Consider the following 19,713-nt stretch of genomic DNA (forward strand, 5'->3'; position numbering starts at 1 on the left):
TTTACGTTGGTGGGGCTTCTGTTCCAGGGATGACAAATTAGGATTTTCTCCTCTCACTGACATCACACAGATCCGCAGTCTGAAACAGAGCCTTTTAGATTTCTGATCTTTTCGCTCACACGAATCACTTAAACAATAAGTAAAGAGAATATCACCTTTATATCGAATATAAATTTTAAACGTGTGTGCGTGTGCGTGCGTGTGTGTGTGCGTGTGTGTGTGTGTGTGTGTGCGCGCGCGCGCGCGCGCGTGTGTAACCTCATATTATTATAATTTTAGGAAGAAATGAAAATAAATGTAGCAGTACACAGAGCAACATCCACAAGGTAAAAGCTGAAAAACTAAATTTGTTTTCCTATTTTACACAACATTATCCTTTTATGATGTACATAAATAGAAGAAGGATTCCTGTAGCCTGTGTTTAGTAGTTTCCGGTTTTTTTATGTCAATGGCAACATTTGAAATAATTTTCAAATCATGTTTAATAAATTATTTCCAAACTGATCTGCCATGCATCGTAATGAGTATTATTTCTGTGTTTCAGATTAATTTGAACATTTTGGTTCACAAATGATCTTGGATTATATTTTTAAATCTAATTGTTTATTATTTTGTGACATGTTATGTTCCACTACAAAGACACAGGAAATCTTTTTCAGATGTGAAATGCCTCAGGTGTAAATGTTGAAGAAATAGAATTATAAAGTATTATAAGGAATCAAATTATACATGATCATTATATGCTGAATAACGAGGCAGGAAGGAAGAAAAATCCACAGGTTTATATCAATAATAATAATAATAATATGTTTTACAGTTACGCGCAAGTCTTTCATATTCAGTAAAATATTAAAAGGTGCAACATTAGTTACACGAACTGAATAATGACATAAACTGACCATGTAATGCTCAGCTTTTACAAATTATTTAACAGTAACTCATGTGATGTATTCTAAATGTCTGAAGAGAAAGTGATAGTGAAAGTACTTTAAACACAGGATTTCCCCTGAGACTCTAAAAACCTCTGTCATGTTTATTTCCCCATCTACAAAACCACTGGAATTCCCCACATTTATTATTGCATGATTTTAATAAAATGACGATAACAACAACTATGATAGCACTCTATCTCTAAGGCTGAGCCCTCACCCTTCAGACGAAACTGTGGCTTGTATCCACAGTCTAACTCTCACAGTCACTACCCACAGCTCATGACCATGGGTGAGGGGAAGAACATAGATTAACATGTAAATCACCAGCTTCACTTTTACACTCAGCTCTCTTCACCACACTTAACCAGTAAAGCACTAAAGTGCTTGTCAGTCTCTCACTCCGGTCCCCCATCACTCATGAACAAGTCCTCGAGATACTTGAAGTCCTCCACTCGGGGCAGCAGCTCATCCCTGACCACATGTGCTGATTCCACCCATCTCCAGCTGAGAACCATGGCCTCAGACTTGGAGGTGCTGATTCTCATCCCAGCTTCTTCCTACTCAGCTTCATTACCTGGAAAATGACTGAGCTATGAAAAAGCTTGTTTTGAAAATTCCTTCTCCAAAAGAAGAAGCTGAAGCTTTTGTGGCCTTACAGTCCCTGATGTAAAGTGAAAATGTGTGAAAGGATCTTTAAAATATTGCTACTTCTTTAACTGGTTAAACTGTGTAATCAGTGCATCGCTCACAACACAGTAAAGCCATTCATTACCTGCACAAAAAAAGAGGAAAAATTAATTTAGATGTTGCCCTGCAAACAACAATATGCTAAACTGTAGAAGTCAAACTTTTATTGCTTTCATAGTGAAACCACATCATCTTGGGACAAATTAAAAATTTCAGTTTTTCCCAGAATTATCCGCACTCTGTTCATTTGGATGCCACCTGTTATCGTTCTCAGGTTTGAGCAGTAAACAAAGAAACTGACCTCTGCACACACCAGGGAACGTCCCCAAGATCGTTTTATTTATTTTGTTTTTTTCACTTTCAGTTTCTCTCTAGCAGTTACAAGGAGCCATATGACAGCAGATCAGTCCATATGATATTACGTGATACAATCAGAGTGTTATTGCTGCTAAGGCTCCAGGTTTATTTATTCATGTGATGATTTATGGGTTTTATCACTTTTTCTTTGGTAAACTTGAACCACACAGTCAAAGTTGATCTGACCAGTGGCGCTGTGTTTCTACCATTATGACCTGGAGTTATTACTTTATTTGGAGAGTTTGGAGGATTATTGTGTTAATTTTGCCACTGCAGTGTTCTAAATGTGCATCAAACTGGGTGTTGAAAATATTTAATATGAATGTTTGTACAACAGGACTTATGAATCCACTCCTAGCCTTCATTTGGCACAAAAACCAGAATGTAAAGAAGCAAAAAACCAAACCAAACATTGTTCTGGTTACATACCAAACACTGACATGGACAGTTCTAGTTAATAGGTAGTTTCCAGTGGACATCTGAGACTAAAGGCCCAGGTGAGCAACCTGGTGATGGGGCAAAGAGGTAGACTTGTATTCAAGACCGCCTAAACCAAGACCAAGACAATACCAGAGGGTATTGAGACCAAGACAAGAGCAAGACCAAGACAGACCGAGTCAAGACCAAGACAAAGTTGAGACGAGACCAAGACCGAGACAAAAAAGTCTTTAAACTGCAGCCAGATGCTGCTTCGTTTACAGGTGTCAGGCATATTTATGTGTTTTTGCGATGCACTCCTCTTCACTGCTGTCTACTGTCTCACTCACTTACTGAGAGGACAGACGCACGCTCCACTTGACTGTCGCGTCTCTCACCCTCTCTGTTTTTCACATAATGATATTATCCTATATCCTCGCATGTGTTTGGCCACAATATGGAGGGATTGGAGCATAGCTGAGCCACTGTGTGAGAGCTGAGCAGCGAAAGGAAATTAAGCGAGGAGCCGGCTCTCGCTCAATGGGAGTCGATTCTTCTAATTCACTACAAAGTACTCTCTAAGCACGCCTCTTAGAGCTGATGCTTTTGCGCACGACACATTATCGAACGTTACGTTGTGTGTCATGGATACTGTTGACTCTAAATCTCCCGACCACTATGTCGATCTGAGACAGCAAGACCAAGACCATGTAAAAGTGGTCTCAAGACCAAGACCGGTCTTGAGACACCCAACTCTACAAAGAAGAACACCACCTACGTCAGGAAGAGGTCAAAGCAGGTGTGGCCAAGCAGGAAATGAGCAGCAGTGGGACTTTGGGAGCAAGGAGAACAGATGTTTTGGCTAACCTGGTAAACTTCAATCGTCTTGAGAAAGAGACACCTTTCTGCCCCTTTGCTCTGGAAGCTGCTCCTTTGAATATCACATATCATAACTTGGATTTGGGGAAATAGAAGTTCTTCTACAAAATGTTTACCTCAGCGCAATCCATGTGAATAAGTTAACAATGCTTTTAAATAACTTAAACAGAGTAAAATACTGATCCTCTGGAATCACACTGAAACTAAAAAATTAATTAACTTTCAAACTGCTAAACTTTAATCAGATTAAGAGTTAAATATATTTATACTGTCTTTATCATTTTTTTGTACAAATGAAGAATAAAGAAAACTGATTTTCCTGCATTTCCCAACTCAGCAGAACAAAGTGATGAAGCGTTCTCCTACTGATACTGTATAAGCAACCTAACAATAATGACAATATCTGCATTTTAACTCAGTTACTGTATTAATTTAACTGTTAAGTCAATATTTCATTTGGATCATTTTTATATAATCTATAATGAAAGACCACATTTTACATGACAGTGTTCACTTGCAGGACCTAAGGAATAAATAAAAATCCACAGGATTTTATTGAAGTTGGTTTTGCTGGCTTTCCTTCCCAAGAGATACGTTTTTATTTACATTGATACTGATTGACTAAACATAACTAAATTTTACTAAAAGAAACATTTTCTCTAAACAATTTATCAATGTGTAGCTAGGAATACAATCAAAATGTGTGATTAGGAGACAACAACCTGTGTTACATATGTAACTAACCAGAGGACAAAATGTGCACACAGAATGTTTAATCTTACTCTAAGTTTATAAATGAACAACATTTTTCAGATTTATCATTAGACTTCAGACATGACACAACTGTAAAGATCACATCTGGTAGTAAATTTCTCAGTAATAAAACACAACAATTTATATTTATTATGTGATGTTATTCAAAGCAGAGAATTTAAAACATGGCATAGTGAATTCATTTAGAAAAGGCACTCTCAATAAATGAAAGAAAAACTTATCAGCCTTGTTTCTTTCCCATTATTTCTTCTTCCACACAGGTATAGAGGTCTGTCTGGGGGCAGCAATGCAACTGGTCAAACATTCGCCAGAGTTTTTCAGACACACAAAACAAAATGTCACATTACATCGAGGGCAATCAACTGATGGGCAAGCCATCGTGCTGTGCTCCAACAGCAAACCACAGGTAGGACAGGCACGGACAGAGGGACAAACAAGGACTCCAGAATCAAACTCATCCTCATCCTCATACTCGGACTCAAACTCATCGTCATACCCATGGAATTTGATATCTGGGCATTTCTTTAGTGTTTCTAGTGATGGGTTGCAGCAGCCACGATTTCCACAGCGGTCTTTCCGAGGCCGTGCACCCTTCCACTCCCTCAAACACTGCCAGCAGAATTCAAACGGCCGTCCTTTTACTGCTGTGCACACTTTACAGAGGACATTCAAATCTGACCCATTCTCTCTCGTCACAGCGGATCTGCAGCCAGGACACTACATGGAGACAGAGGTGGGGTAACATTTTATAAATAGCAAAATGTCTATCAAGTCTAAATTCACAGTATATTTTTGATGAATGTTGATGAAACACTTACCAACTTAGTAGTAAGTGTCTGCCTGGCAGCGTTGAATTCCATGGTTTTTTGAAAGTACTCCATTTCTTCAGGGGTCAGAAGAGCCATTTTACAAACCTCTGCAAAAGTCCACTCAGCACTACAACCAGACCCACCACACACAAACCTGCTTCTACCCTTTATTAAAATATGGAGAGGTGAGAGAATGATTAGACTCACATGTCGGAAACAAAACACCAAACAAGTTGATGAGTTTTTTCAAGAAGTTACATTATTAAGAAATATTTCATCATACATCAGAAATGTCCTGCTATATGTACAAATATTTGATGAAACACAGAGTTTTGTTGCTATATGTTGTCTGAAAGTCATTTATGCTCTTTACGTTAGAGAAACACTGAAATTATCACAGCTGTAACAGAACAGGTGGAATTCAAAGCTACACTGAAGCCTCACTGATGTATTACAGGTTTAGTGCAGAGGCAATTTAACTTAAATCATTTAAATGCTACAAGTTACAATAGAGAAGACGGAAGCTGAACATTTCTGACTTTTTATTTATTTCCTTGAGAGCACAGCAGGTTTCTGCTGAGAGAAGTTCATGAATTTATAGCAGTTCAACGCTCTGTGTGTTGATTTCAGTCAGCGTAGCTTCTTTCTGTCTCCGCTACATGGCAGTAAGCGTTACAGTCACACCAATAAAAAACAATGATGTATTGGCCACTGTTTTCATTATTCTTTATTTATTCACGTAGATGTAACATAGTCCTGTTAAGAATCAACGCAACCCTGCCGGATGCTGTTTTTATTTGTTTGCTTGTGTATTTTAACAAAGCCAACCTTCAGTGGCCTACCTGGTCCAACAACCTGCGACACCAGTTGGTGAGAGAGGTCGGGGTCACAGCGTGACCACAGGACATCTTAGCTCTGCGAGATATGAAGCCTTCATACAAAACTGAGAACAATCACACAGAAGTAAAAAATCAATGTCACACACGAATAAATGCGCATGCATTCTTTTTTACTCTGGTTAGTGTGAAAACACGTAAAACTATTTTTTTAAATTCTTTTCATTATTTATATTTTAGATTTGAATTGGTTCGATGTCACTTTGAAAAGTGCCCACATGATACTTACAGTCCAAATCATCCTCTCCATCTACAAATGTAAGTGTGGGGTCGTGAGGGTTGTAACACTTCTCCTGTTTTGTTGGCGCGCTTGAAGGCGTCACACTGAGAAACAACAACAAACAGATCAGAATGAACACTTCCAGTTGGACTTCAAAGAAGAATACTTTTCCTAGAGGCAGATACTTCTTTTTAACATGACGTTTGTGATCAGCGGCTTTGTGTTTCCCAGTTGCCAGTCTTGGCAGCCGGGGATCACTCCGCTCCTGGCCGACGCCCGGCACACAATGCACCTGACCCCTATGGCGCCTCCTGCAGGTGGTGGGCCTGCGGGAGGATGGGCCCATGTCCCCTTTTCGGGCTGTGCCCGGCCAGGCCCCGTGGACTAAGGCCCGGCCACCAGACGCTCGCCCTCGGGCACCCTCCCCGGGCCTGGCTCCAGGGCGGGGCCCCAGTATCCCGGGCAGGGTAAACTGTTCCCCTAATGTTTTGTTCATGAGGGTCTTCTAAATCGCTCTTTGTCTGGTCCCTCACTCAGGACCAATTTGCCATGGGAGACCCTATCAGGGGGCAAAAGTTACATGTGTTTTGTGGACTTGGAGAAGGCATTCGACCGAGTCCCTCGGGGTGTCCTGTGGGAGGTGCTGCGGGAGTATGGGGTGTCTGGCCCATTGCTACGGGCCATTCGATCCCTATACAACCGTTGCAAGAGCTTGGTTTGCATTGCCGGCAATAAGTCGGACTCATTCCTGGTGGGTGATGGGCTCCGCCAGGGCTGCCCTTTGTCACCGGTTCTGTTCATAATTTTTATGGACAGGATTTCTAGGCGCAGCCAAGTGGCGGAGGGCTTTCACTTTGGTGGCCTCAGAATCTCATCTCTGCTTTTCGCGGATAAAGTGGTTCTGTTGGCTTCATCAGGTGAAGGCCTCCAGCTTGCACTGGAATGGTTCGCAGCCAAGTGTGAAGCAGCGGGAATGAGGATCAGCACCTCCAAATCTGAGGCCATGGTTCTCAGCCGGAAAAGGGTGGAGTGCCGACTCCGGGTAGGGGATGAGTTCCTGCCCCAGGTGGAGGAATTCAAGTATCTCGGGGTCTTGTTCGCGAGTGATGGGAGAAGGGAGCTGGAGATCGACAGACGGATTTGTGCTGCGGCTGCAGTGATGCGGACGCTGCACCGGTCCGTCGTTGTGAAGAGGGAGCTGAGTGTAAAAGCGAAGCTCTCAATTTACCGGTCGATCTACGTCCGGATACAAGCGGCAAAAATGAGCTTCCTCCAAAGGGTGGCTGGCCTCTCCCTTAGAGCTAGAGCCCCTCCCGGATGGGAGGGGCTCAGAGTAGAGCCGCTGCTCCTCCACATTGAAAGGAGCCAGCTGAGGTGGTTTGGGCATCTGACAAGGATGCCTCCTGGACGCCTTCTGGGTGAGGTCTTCCGGGCATGTCCCACCGGGAGGAGGCCCCGGGGCAGCCTTACCTTACTCAGGTAATTGTTATTTTATATATTATGCTGTATGTTGTTCAATACATTTCTATGCAAAACAAGAGAAATTTCAATACACAGCAGTATATTCACAATTGAAACCAGATATTTACATACACTTTAGGGAAGTGTTTTACTGTTAAACATCAATTTAGAGTAAACTTTTTTGTTTTAGATAAATAAATATTTAAATACCTTTAAATTAGTTAAATGTCAGAATAAAGAGAGAGATGTCTATTTTTGTATCACTGTCATCAAATTTAAGAGTACATATACACTAAGTTTATTTTTAATTAATAAGAAAACTGCAGACGATTCCATTCTGAGCTTAAGAAGCTTCTGATTTAGGAGTAAAGTCGATGTGAGTCCATGTGAGTAAATTGGTGGCACACCTGTGGATGCATATAAGGCAAAACACAGAGCCCGTTTCTTTGACATGGGAAAATCAAGAGATAACAACCAAAACACCAGGAAAAGAATTGTGCAGCTCCATAAGTGTGGCTCAGTTTTGAATAAAATTTGGTGCCATTTGCAACTAAGAAATACATATAGTTTCTCTGTTTACTCTTAAATTTAACAAATATGTTTTTTTTATATTTATTAATCTAAAAAAATAAACATTTAGTCTGATTTAATTTTTTACAATTAAAAAAGTGTTTGTGTTTTTATCTGGAGAGTATGTAAAAATCTGGTTTATGATAAGTTGATGATAAGCACAACAAGGCTAAATAGTTAAATAAACTTTTCTGAATCTAAATAGTGGACTTTGGTAGAATTAAAAAAAATAACTGTAGTGCAGGTCTATAATGATTTTCAGTGCGACTATCATCTAGTTTTGATTCTAGTTCTGTCTTGGTTAAGTCCTATAGTCCTGATTTTGAACTGTTGTAGTCCTGTTTTAATTCCAGATCAGTTCTGGGTCTGGTTGAACTGGGGTTTAGTCCCCGTGCCTTGATATAGCCCTGATTTTGTTCTCCCTTGCTGCCTAATTAAAAAAGTAGATATATGGTGAAAAGGTAGAAAAAGTAGATATATAAGTACACATATGTCATGCATGTGTGATATTCTTTTTCTTATATGAAGTTATTCTATTTCGAACAAAACTCAAAACACAGCCTAATAAATCTTCACAGCATGTTTTTCAGTCATTTCTACCGCCCCCCGCCATGCATACTACCCTTTAGAGCTAAGCCACGGGTGTATAGTGTCTGGCTCCGCCTCTGCTGTGACGCCAGACTGTGACACTGAACGATCACATCGCGCAGTTTACAACAATAACAAAAAAAAGCCAGTGGAATCAGAGCAACAGGTGCACGCAGTGTTACCTGTGCTGCGGAGCCGGGTATGGGGCCATCGTCGCTCTGTACGCGGGAAACTCTGGATACAGGCGATAGACATGTGGCACGCTGATGAACGGAGCAACACCTAAATCTGGGTAAGGTGAAGGCACACCTGTGGTCCGGTTGAACATCTGGCTTTTACTGTCACGGCGTTCTGTGTCTGGTCACGGAAGAATATCCTGGGATGGACTGAGAGTTGCTTTTGTCTGCGCTGTATGTAGGCAGCGATGCTCCTCCCTCTCTCTATTCGCGCGTGCGCGCCTATGTGTGTTTCAGGCTCGCACCTCTGAGAAGAGCGAAGAAAAAGTCCTTTACAAAACTGGTAAATGCAAGGCAAAAAGTAAAAACAATTACTTGAAGTCTGGGATATAAAACTTTTTGAGACTTTCATTAAGATTATTAAATCCTCCAGCCAGCATTAAAAGGTGTGATGTGGTAGAACCTTTGTGAACGATTATATGAAAGTGAATTTAAAGACAGTAAATAGATGACACACTTTATTTAACTCTTGAAAAATCAAGATGGTGAATTCCCAGTCCTTCCCTTTCCCCCCTCCTTCCCCTGTCCCTGATTTCCCAATCGTTTCATTTGGATTTCACCAGTTATCCTTTCAGCTGTCTGAAGAAACATTAAACACTAAACCTACCCTCTGCACACACCAGGGAATGCCCCTAAGATTTTTTGTTTTGATATTTTTTCCTTTCGATTTCAACCCAGCAGTTATGAGAAGTCACGTGACTACAGATTAGAATTCTTGATTATTTTATACACTTTTATTTCACATAATCCGTGTTAGTGCTACTGGGATTTGAGGATTATTTATTTATTTTATAAATAAATCTGTTTGGGTTTGATTGCACTACTTTTGGGACCTTGCATCATGTAGCCAAAGTTGAGGAAAGTACCCGATCTACAGATCAGAGACTCTGGGTTGGATTATCTGAGTTTGTGCATGGGCTTCATGTGTTGTTTTTGTCATTGTGGTGTTCTGAATATGCATCAAACTGGATGTTAAAATGTTTTAATTTTTTATATGGTTATACATAATGACTAACATCAGATCAGATCAATACCATGTTTATATGTTTACAATGTTATTTCCCGGTTGAAACGAAACAACGAATGGACAACCCCGCCCCTCAGGCGAAGTTATAAGAATTGGTAACACACCTTGCACAACTTGTTGCCTTCAGACAGATAACCTGAAAGGATCGCATCCTCACTTCCTAACAAAGTGATGTGTGCCGCCGCTGTATTGCCTGTGAGTCCGAGGAGGGGGGTGAAACGGCACATGAACCAGCTGCCAGACGTGACCGTGAGCGACCTCAAGAGGGTGCTGAAAATCTGCGCAAACGAAGGTAAAAATATTAATTCATTAATTAATAAACTTAAAAAATATGAAATTATCGGTACTCAGTGAGCTTACATTCAATGTTTTAAAACATGTTTTGCATTTTTTTTCAGGTAAAAAACATGTATAAAATGTAATGAAGCGCAAACATTTTTAAATATTTTTGTTTACGTTTTTCTCTAGCGCATGAAATTTACACATACAGTTACTTGGACCTGTATAATATCAATATAACTGCTAACTGCTGCCGGCCACCTTTACTTTCAACAATAACTTCTGCTACGGTTCACTCTAAAGCGTGGAAGATAATATAGTTTTTTATAATGTCATTGTAGCTATATTTAGTCTAAAAGCTGCAAAGTAAAATCCGCTCTGACCCGTCTTATGTGTGTTTAGGATACACAAAGAATGATCAAGGAAAGTCACATGACCACGACTCTGCACCACTGTCCAAATGTGGAATCAAGCCCAGTTCAGCTGTGCAGACGGTGAGGAAGGTTCATGGCGGGTGAAGGAGTCTATCATTAATTTGAGCTTTCTTCACATTTCACGTCTCCTTTCACTCTCAACACTAATTTAATACTACGTGGAAAAATGATTAATTTTGTGTAAATTTTTATCTTACATTTTTATCGTAACTTTATATTTGGGTATAAAAACATGAACTGACTCTGAAGTTGCTCATTGCATTTCAAAAATTGTTGCACTTAGAAAACCGGTGACATGTTTCTAAAAAAAAATTGTGTTTTTGTTCTGTTGTTATGATATGTAATCTAAGAAATGTGTTAAGCGCTGTTTAACAAAGGTACTAACTGTCACCTCTCATAACCTTAAGATGGAGTACCTGGAAGGATTAAGGCTTCGTCTCCTAGGAATGATTGAAATCATCATTATCTGTCCTGATGGTCAGAGGCATTCGATTTGGCTGCACAAGATACAGCTGGAAGCAATGATTGTGGGCTGTTTTAAAGGGGAAGTGCTGAAAAAGCTCTTCATCCTTGGTAGGTTACTTAAAAACTGAAAACAAATACATTAAAAAAAATGTATTTGTCACTACTAAGTGATTCTATATTCAAAAACTTTGTTTTGTATGTACCTTATTTTTATTTTTATTTTTTTTTATTTTTTTATGTTACACGTATGGTCACTTAGACTAAAACTGCTTAGCTGCTAACTGCTACCAGTCACCTTTATTTTCAATCAAACTCTAATGCAGGGAAGATAATATGATTATTTATAACATATGTGCAGTTATGTTTAGTCTAAAGCTGCAACTGCAAAGTAAAACCCTCCCTATCTGTGTTAAGTTTTTCTAGATTACACTTTGGAAAATATCAAACTGCACTTTAATGGCAAGCCACTGGATGACGACTCTGCATCACTGGCCGATTGTGGAATCAAAGCCGGCTCAGCTGTACAGATGACGAGGAAAGTTGATGGAGGCTGAAAGAGTCAACAATAAATTCATCTGAATACATCAAAGTTACAGGAAACACTGAACTATAAATACACATAAGTAACAAAATGCATGATTCTCATTGGTGTGACATCTATGGTTTTCATTCTCCTTTGCACTTTCTTTACATTTTATGGTTCGTGTCATATCTATGCTTGACACTAATTAAATATTAATTGGAATAAATAATGATGAATTATTGTGTACATTTTTCATTTAAATTTCTATTTTTTATAACAACAAGTTGGTGGACCTTCTGTGCTCACAATCAGAGGGGTGTGTGTGTGTGTGTGTGTGTGTGTGTGTGTGTGTGTGTGTGTGTGTGTGTGTGTGTGTGTGTGTGTAACCTTAGATTATTACATTTTTTGAAAGAAATCAAAATAAATCTAATGGTACCTAGAACAACATCCACAAAGCAAATGCTGAAATAACAAGTGTATTTTCAGGTTCCCATTTTACACATTATCCTTTTCTGATGTAGATAAATAAAGCATATCAGCAAATGTTAATGTTCTGATCACTGATGCCTGAATGTTTGGTAGTTTCCACTTTTTCTGTCAGTGACAGCTTTTGAAATCATGTTTAATAAATTCTTTCCAAGCTGAGCTGAAAGGCATCATGATGATCATTGTTTATGTGTTTCAGTTATAATTAAACTTCTTGATGCACAAATGATTCTGGATTAAGTTTTTAAATTGATGTGTTTATTTTCTGCAGCATGTTTTGTTCTATTAGCAACCAAACAATTAAGGTAATCCCCAGAATATGTTAAACGACTAAAATGTAAATATAGAAAAAAAGAAATAGAAATCTCGCTTTCTCCTGGTTTGCATTTTTTAACGCTTATAAAAGAAAAGACTGTCTCAGAGGAGTCAGACAGTCATAGAGAAAATTAAATATAAAGGCTTCCAGTTTTCAACTTGAATTTTGAGAAAAATTTGTACTAGATTTTCTCTTCCTGTAAATACTTCTAAATCAACATTGGCACATTTGGACCGCATTTTTTGATAAAGTATTATGAAGGATCACATTTTATATGATCATTTATCTATATGAGCTCTAATCAATAAGCAGGCAGGAAGAAAATAGGCCAAAGGTTTACATCAAATGAGGTGTTGCTAACTTGTTCACATGTATGCATCAAATTTGGCGATAAATGCTGTGTTTTATAATTACACACATACTAGTCTTTAATAGTCAGCAAAAGAAGATGCAACATTGGTTGCACATAACTCAAATTGCAAGATGTGCTGGGCATGTAATTTAGGTTTATATTGTTGGATTGTCATTTATGCTTAGAAACACATACTCATATATGCTTAGAGGTATATAATCAATTGTATGTTGATAGAAGGTCTGATCCTTAGTAGTCTGCAAGCACTGCATTCTGGCATGGACACACATTCTTAGGTCATGAGAGAGGTCGTACCTTCTCTGCCTGATTTATACTATGGGAGGACACCTACTCTGTATCTGTTTAAGTATATGAGCCTTTTGTTTAGGTGGTCCGCTGTGTTCCTAGCACCGGAACCCTAGCTTTGGGGAGTCATTCGCAGGGTCATATTTTGACACACGGTACCTACACATACACAGAGACAGGTACTCTTTGTTCACATGTATGCTTGTGTAAGATGTCATATGTTAATGAACCTATGCATATTCATGTACCACAATAAAGAGCAGTGCACCGGGGGAGCTAAATGAGAGTGACTGGGGTTCAAGCGGCAGGAGCAGCGCTCGTCTCGTCCTCTCTCTCCTGCACGAGATCACACACAGAGCTGTGGTGCGTCTTGCTTTTGCCATTGTAGCAGAATTGTCTCTGATTGTTCCAGGGATGGTGTTGTGCCCTAGACGACCCTATCAGTAATGCTACCTAGCTTTCGGACAATACCATGTAACAATAAGTCATTTTACTTGTTCTAAATGTCTGAAGAGAAAATGAGAAAATGATAGCAAAACTGCTTAAAACTTCTGGCACTCTACAACCCCCTGCCATGCTTATTTGATAGCCTTCATTCCAGGCCTACAAAATTATTTTCTGTGTTTATTATTGCAAAATAAATAAAGAAACCAGAAAGCACCAAAGTGCCTGTCAATCTCTCGTTCCACTCCCCCATCATTAATGAACAAGTCCTTGAGATACTTGAAATCTTCCACTCGGGGCAGCAGCTCAATCCAGACCAGTGGTGCTGATGTGAACTCCACCCATTTCCGGCTGAGAACCGTGGTCTCACACTCGGAGGTGCTGATTCTCAGTCCAGCTTCTTCATGCTCAGCTCAAATACCTAAAAATAACTGAGATATGAAAAAGCTTGTTTTGAAAATTGAAGCTTTTGAGACCTCACAGTCCATGAAGTGAAGTGAAAATGAGTGGAAGGATCTTAAAAATACTGCAACTTCTTTAACTGATCAAACTGTGTAATCGGTTCATGACTCACATCGCAGTAAAGCCACGTGTTTGGCCATTCATTACCTGCACAAACATTGAGAAAGAAAAAATGAATTTAGAAGATCTTGCCCTGCAATCAACAAACTGTAGAAATCAAACTTTTATTGATTTCATAGTGAAACAACATTATCTTTAGACAAATTTAAAGGTTCAGTTTTCCCAGAATTATCTGAACTCTGTTCATTTGGATCCCACCTGTTATCCTTCTCACTTTTGAGCAGTAAACACAGACACGGACCTCTGCACACACCAGGGAACGTCCCCAAGATTGATTTGTTTATTTTGTTTTTGCTACTTTCAGTTTCTCTTCAGCAGTTACAAGAAGTCATACGACTGCAGATCAGCACTTATATGGTTTTACTTTATGTAATAAAAGTGTTAGTGCTGCTGAGAGTCCAGGTTTATTTATTTATGTAATGATTAATGGGGTTTATTCATTTATCTTTTGTAAACTTGCATGGTGTAGTCAAAATTGATCTGACTAGTGGTGCTGTGTTTTTAGTGTTATGACCTGGATTTATTATTTGATTTGAAGAGTTTGGGGGATTATTGTGATATTGTGCCACTGCAATGTTCTGAATGTGCATCAAACTGGATCTTAAAATTATTTAATCTGAATGTTTGTACAACAGGACTTTTGAATCCACTCACAGCAGCCATTTGGCACAACAACCAGGATGTAAAGAAACAAATAAACCAAGTGAAACATTGTTCTGGTTACATAACAAACACTGATGCGGGCAGTTTTTAGTTGTTGGGTGGTTTCCAGTGTTCATCTTAATTGAATTATGTTGTACAACAAGATTTACTTCTATACTCAGCTATGAGGCATTATGATGAGCATTGTTTACTTGTTTTACTTTTAGTTGAACTTTTTGGTTTACACATCATCTTGGGTTCCATGTTTAAAACTTAATGTGTATTTTCTATAACTTTTGTTCTGCCGGAAACCATAGCAATGCAGGCACCATCTCAGCAGCTGCCCGCACACTATCTGGGAAAAGGGCAAGACACCTTTCTGTTCCTTTGCTCTGGATGCAGTTTGGAATATCACATATCAGAACTTGGATTTGAGGAAATAGAAGATCTTCTGTGAAATGTTTTTAAATAATTTCAATAGAGTAAAACATATACTGATCCCCTGGAATTACACTGAAACTAGAAATTTAAGTTAACCTTCAAACAGCTAAACTTTACTCAGATTAAGAGTTAAAAACGTTTATGTTGTCTATTATCAGATTTTTGGGGTACAAATAAAAAACAGAATAAAAACAGGTTTTCCTCCATTCCCCTACTCAAACAGCACAAAGTGATGACGCCTTCTCCTGCTGACACTGTATGAGTAACCTAACAATAATGAAAATATCAGCATTTTAACTCAGTTACTGTATTTTCATTTCATTTGTACTATTAAAAAAAATAATGTACCATAAAGGATCACATTTTACATGACAGTGTTACACTTACAGGACCTAAGGAATAAAATGGCAGAAAGAAAGAAAAATACACAGGATTTAATATGGTTTTGCAGTGTTTTCTTCCCAGAGATGCATTTTTATTTACATTTCTATATTAACTTTTATTAAAAATAGCAAGGTTTTATTAAAAGAGAAGTTTGCTCAGAACAGTTTAGAGGAAACAAGAGCAGTCCTCACGTACTTAGGAAGTACTTAGGAATACAAACAAAAAATGTGTGTTAAGGAGATGACACAGGTTATATATGTAACTAACCAGAGGACAGCATGTGCTTACACACAGTGTTTAAGTTTCTTTCCCATTATTTCTTGTGCCAAACAGGTATAGAGGTCTGTCTGGGGGCAAGAATGCACCCGGTTTTTGTACATTCAGCAGGCTTCTTCAGACACACAAAGCAAAACCTCAAATTGCATCGAGGGCAAACAACCAATTTACAATACTTCTTGCTGTGCTCCAACAGTAACCCACAAGTGGGACAGGCACGGACCGAGGGACACACACAGACACCATGATATGAATTTAATGTCATATCTGGGCATTTTTCTAATGTGTCTAGTGACGGGTTGCAGCAGCCATTGTTTTCACAGCGGTCTTTTCGAAGCCGTGCACCCTTCCATTCTTTCAAACACTGCCAGCAGAATTCAAACGGCCGTCCTGCTACTGCTGTACACACTTTACAGAGGACATTCAAATCTGATCCATTCTCTCTCGTCACAGAAGATCCACATCCAGGACACTACATCGAGACAGATGTGAGACATTTAATACCTGATGAAATGTCTAATTACAATTCTACATTTACAGTAAACATAATATTAAAATGAAACGCTTACCAACTTAGTAGTAATTGTCTGCCTGGCAACGTTGAATTCCATTGTTTTTTGAAAGTACGTCTTTTCTTGAGGGTCCAGAAGAGCCATTTTACAAACCTCTGCAAAAGTCCACTTAGCACCACAACCAGACCCACCACACACAAACCTGCTTTCACCCTTTATTAAATAAGGAGAGGTGAGAATGATTAGACTCACATGTTGGAAACAAAACACCAAACAATTTGATGAGTTGTTTGTTTTCCCCTGTAAGTTAGATTAAAAATCATAAATAGTGAAATATTTCATAAAACATCAGAACTGTATTGCTATGTGGTAATTATTTGATGAAACACACACATGATTATTACAGCTCTAACAGAAAAGCTGTAATTCAAAGCTTCACTGAAGCCTCGCAGAGGGCAGATCAGTCAGCCAGCATGCACAATCAACCATGTTGAAAAAGAAATGTGTGATCTATTAAAGGTTTAATTGCAGAGGCAATTTAACTTTAAAGGATTTAAATTCAACAACTTAAAACAGAGAAGACAGGAGCTGAAAAATTCAGTCCTTTTTATTTATTTCCATGATCACGCAGCAGGATTCTGCTGAGATAATTTAATTAATTTACAGTTAATTACAATTTGCTCTGTGTGTTGATTTAGGTCAGCGTAGCTTCTTTCTCTCTTTCTCTTTACATGACAGTAAAAGTCACAATCCAATTCATTACAAAAAATAACGATGATACAATTGCCACTGTTTTCAAATTTCTTTATTTATTCACATTCATGTAACATTGTCCTGTTAAAAATCAATGCAACCCTGCCAACCCTTGTTATTTATTTATATATGTCTGCTTGTTTATTTTAACAAAGCCAACCTTCAGTGGCCTACCTGGTCCAACAACCTGCGACACCAGTTGGTGAGAGAGGTCGGGGTCACAGCGTGACCACAGGACATCTGAGCTCTGAGAGATTTGAAGCCTTCATACAAAACTGAGAACAATCACACACAAGCAAAAAAAAAAAAATCAATATCACAGGAATAAATGCCGATGCGTTTTGTTTGACCTTGGTTCATGTGAATGCAGGTAAAATTATTTTTATTTTATTACTATCATTATTTTAATATAAGAGTTGAATCTGTTCGATGCCAGTTTGAAAAGTGCCCACGTTATACTTACAGTCCAAATCATCCTCTCCATCGACAAATTTAAGTGTTTTGTCATCAGGGTCGTAACACTTTTCCTGTTTTGTTGGCACGCTTGGTGGCGTCACACTGCCAAACAACAACAAACAGATCAGAATGAACACTTACGGTTTCACTTCGAAAAAGAAAATCCACCCGAAGATAAAATAGTGTGTTCGCGGCAATGTTGCGCAAATTTCGGATACTTGCACACATTTCGTGTTTCTTCTTAACATAAACTTTTTGATCAGCGGCTTCGTGTTTCAGTATCACTGCGATGTCAGACTGTGACACTGAATGATCACATCGCGCAATTTGCAACAATAGAAGTCCAAACATAAGAATCGTTAGCAGTGAAATCAGACCAGCAGATCGCACACACATCAGTCAGTAAACCACGCAGAGTGTTACCTGTGAGCCGGGGCCATCGTCGCTCTGTCTGGATACAGCCAAGAGACATCTGTCGCGGTGACGAACACCGGAGCAACACCTGACACTGGGTAACGTTTGGCGTGTAAGGTGTCGAGCGTCTGACCCATGGTCGCTCTGTTAAAAATAATAGCAAAAAAAAAAATCCGTAAAAATTCAGGATGGTTGTTGTTAGGTTCGTTCTTGCACCGCAGTGCAACATATCATGACTCAAAGCTACAGATCCTTGAATCTGTCACTTCCTAAATACATCTCTCCACCCCTTAGTTTCACCCTCCTCTCTTGTTGCTGGTGCTGCCGTAGATGGTGCAGAAGCTGCAGCCCTGCAGTTAACATGTCGGTTCATTTAACAAAGTTTGGTGCATCTATTTTTTAAAATATTTTATTTAGCAGTTTTAGTACAGAATATAAATAAAGAACTAATTAAAAAAATATTCCACACAAAAAACAGACAACCATGTTGACATTAGAGACTCAAAAAAGAAGAGAAGGTACAGAAACAAAGGATATCCTTCCCAATAGTAGTCATAGTTAATGTATGAACCCTCAGGTAAACAAATGAATTGGCAAATAACTTTACAGAAAAAGTTGTCATAAAATGTGTTGACATAAAATGTTCTTATAAATGCAGATCGATGTTACACTGGGCCAAAAAAGGCCCCCACATCGTCCCAAATTAGTTTCGAGTGCCAAGTTTATTTAGTCTGAGCTTTTCCAGTTGTAGAACAGACAGCATCTTGTTGAGCCAGTACTCCAAACCTGGTTGGGTAGTTGACTTCCAAGTCAGTAGGATGAGTTTCTTTGCCACCGCCATCCCAGGATCCGCAGCCATCTGGAGATAGAGGGGCAGCTGACGTGACTCTGAGGACCATCCAAATATTGCCAGGTTTTAATTTGGAGAAATGTAACAAGAATATTATTTGAATATTATTTGTGAGCTTCAGCATATATATATATATATATATATGCTGAAGCTCACAGTACTTTTCCATATCAGTGAAAATCTGTGGGGTGATCTTAAAAGTACTGTTCTTGCTTTAACTGGTCAAACTGTGTAGCCAGTGCATGCCTCATATCACAGTAAAGCTGTTCATTATCTGCACAAATAAAAATATCAAATGTGAATTTAGAAGACCTTGGTCTTTGCAACAACATACTCTGCTGCACAGAAGGTCATATCTCTCTGTTGAATCTTCTCATCTTGCCACTGTGCTGTGATCCTGGTTCTGTTATCTTCATCAAAAGATTTATTCTTGTTTGGGTTTTCCATTCACAGTCTCCTGTTTGCTGGCACGAGTGCTGTGGTGCTTTGCTCATGCTGCATGCTGCGTCATTCTGCCAAATTCCTTCCTCACTGCACACCCCCATCTGCCTTACCCTCACTACTCTCTGTCAGCAGATTCCCAGTACCCCCCTTGTCCCTCTCCTTCCCCTGTCCTTTCAGTTTTCTGGGATTGTTGCCAGTCGGTTCATTTGGATTTCACCTGTTGTCCTTTCACCTGTTTGAATGACGAGTAAACACCGAAACTGCCTTCACACACACCAGGGAATGCCCCTAAGATTTTTTTTATTTATTCTTTATTTCTTTCGATTTCAACTCAGCAGTTATGAGAAGTCATGTGACTACAGATTAGAAGTTGTGATTATTTTATATACTTTCACAATCCCTGTTAGTGCTGCTGGGAGTCAATGTTTATTCATTTGTTTAATGACTTATGGGTTTTATTGCACTACTTTTAAATAATTTCCCCCAGGGATTAATAAAGTA

General features: G+C 39.0%; 3 protein-coding genes across 3 annotated transcripts; 1 reads left to right on the plus strand and 2 right to left on the minus strand.

Annotated features, from left to right (window-relative positions):
• Positions 1-3,762: 3,762 nt before the first annotated feature.
• On the minus strand, positions 3,763-9,046 carry LOC146391196 (uncharacterized). Its single transcript, XM_084924036.1, has 5 exons — positions 8,773-9,046; positions 5,981-6,075; positions 5,698-5,798; positions 4,865-5,020; positions 3,763-4,763 (listed from the first exon to the last, which is right to left on the minus strand). Exons 1-5 carry the CDS (start codon positions 8,916-8,918, stop codon positions 4,287-4,289), a joined length of 975 nt encoding a protein of 324 aa, XP_084780162.1. The 5' UTR covers positions 8,919-9,046; the 3' UTR covers positions 3,763-4,286.
• A 744-nt stretch (positions 9,047-9,790) lies between these two features.
• On the plus strand, positions 9,791-12,253 carry LOC146391197 (uncharacterized). Its single transcript, XM_084924052.1, has 4 exons — positions 9,791-10,145; positions 10,535-10,626; positions 10,974-11,139; positions 11,446-12,253. Exons 1-4 carry the CDS (start codon positions 10,025-10,027, stop codon positions 11,583-11,585), a joined length of 519 nt encoding a protein of 172 aa, XP_084780178.1. The 5' UTR covers positions 9,791-10,024; the 3' UTR covers positions 11,586-12,253.
• A 2,697-nt stretch (positions 12,254-14,950) lies between these two features.
• On the minus strand, positions 14,951-18,145 carry LOC146391198 (uncharacterized). The gene is made up of 5 exons (XM_084924041.1): positions 17,928-18,145; positions 17,512-17,606; positions 17,223-17,323; positions 16,353-16,508; positions 14,951-16,255 (listed from the first exon to the last, which is right to left on the minus strand). The coding sequence occupies exons 1-5, from the start codon at positions 18,053-18,055 to the stop codon at positions 15,821-15,823; spliced, it is 915 nt and encodes a 304-aa protein (XP_084780167.1). The 5' UTR covers positions 18,056-18,145; the 3' UTR covers positions 14,951-15,820.
• Between the last annotated feature and the right edge of the window lie 1,568 nt (positions 18,146-19,713).

This window comes from Perissodus microlepis, chromosome 3, assembly GCF_051167445.1.
Source record: "Perissodus microlepis isolate ML-2025 ecotype Zambia chromosome 3, ASM5116744v1, whole genome shotgun sequence".
In the NCBI taxonomy this organism is placed as follows: Eukaryota; Metazoa; Chordata; class Actinopteri; order Cichliformes; family Cichlidae; genus Perissodus; species Perissodus microlepis.

Bases quoted from the DNA above. Each gene is read 5' to 3' on its own strand.
- LOC146391196 (XM_084924036.1), bottom strand. From the start codon at position 8,918: ATGTTCAACCGGACCACAGGTGTGCCTTCACCTTACCCAGATTTAGGT. The intron at 6,076-8,772 runs GTAACACTGCGT...GTTGTTTCTCAG, and splicing joins TACCCGGCTCCGCAGCACAG to TGTGACGCCTTCAAGCGCGC. The intron at 4,764-4,864 runs GTAAGTGTTTCA...GTCTCCATGTAG, and splicing joins AGACACTTACTACTAAGTTG to TGTCCTGGCTGCAGATCCGC.
- LOC146391197 (XM_084924052.1), top strand. From the start codon at position 10,025: ATGTGTGCCGCCGCTGTATTGCCTGTGAGTCCGAGGAGGGGGGTGAAA. The intron at 10,146-10,534 runs GTAAAAATATTA...ATGTGTGTTTAG, and splicing joins GAAAATCTGCGCAAACGAAG to GATACACAAAGAATGATCAA. The intron at 11,140-11,445 runs GTAGGTTACTTA...ATCTGTGTTAAG, and splicing joins GAAAAAGCTCTTCATCCTTG to TTTTTCTAGATTACACTTTG.
- LOC146391198 (XM_084924041.1), bottom strand. From the start codon at position 18,055: ATGGGTCAGACGCTCGACACCTTACACGCCAAACGTTACCCAGTGTCA. The intron at 17,607-17,927 runs GTAACACTCTGC...GTTGTTTGGCAG, and splicing joins ACGATGGCCCCGGCTCACAG to TGTGACGCCACCAAGCGTGC. The intron at 17,324-17,511 runs GTAAGTATAACG...GATTGTTCTCAG, and splicing joins TGGAGAGGATGATTTGGACT to TTTTGTATGAAGGCTTCAAA.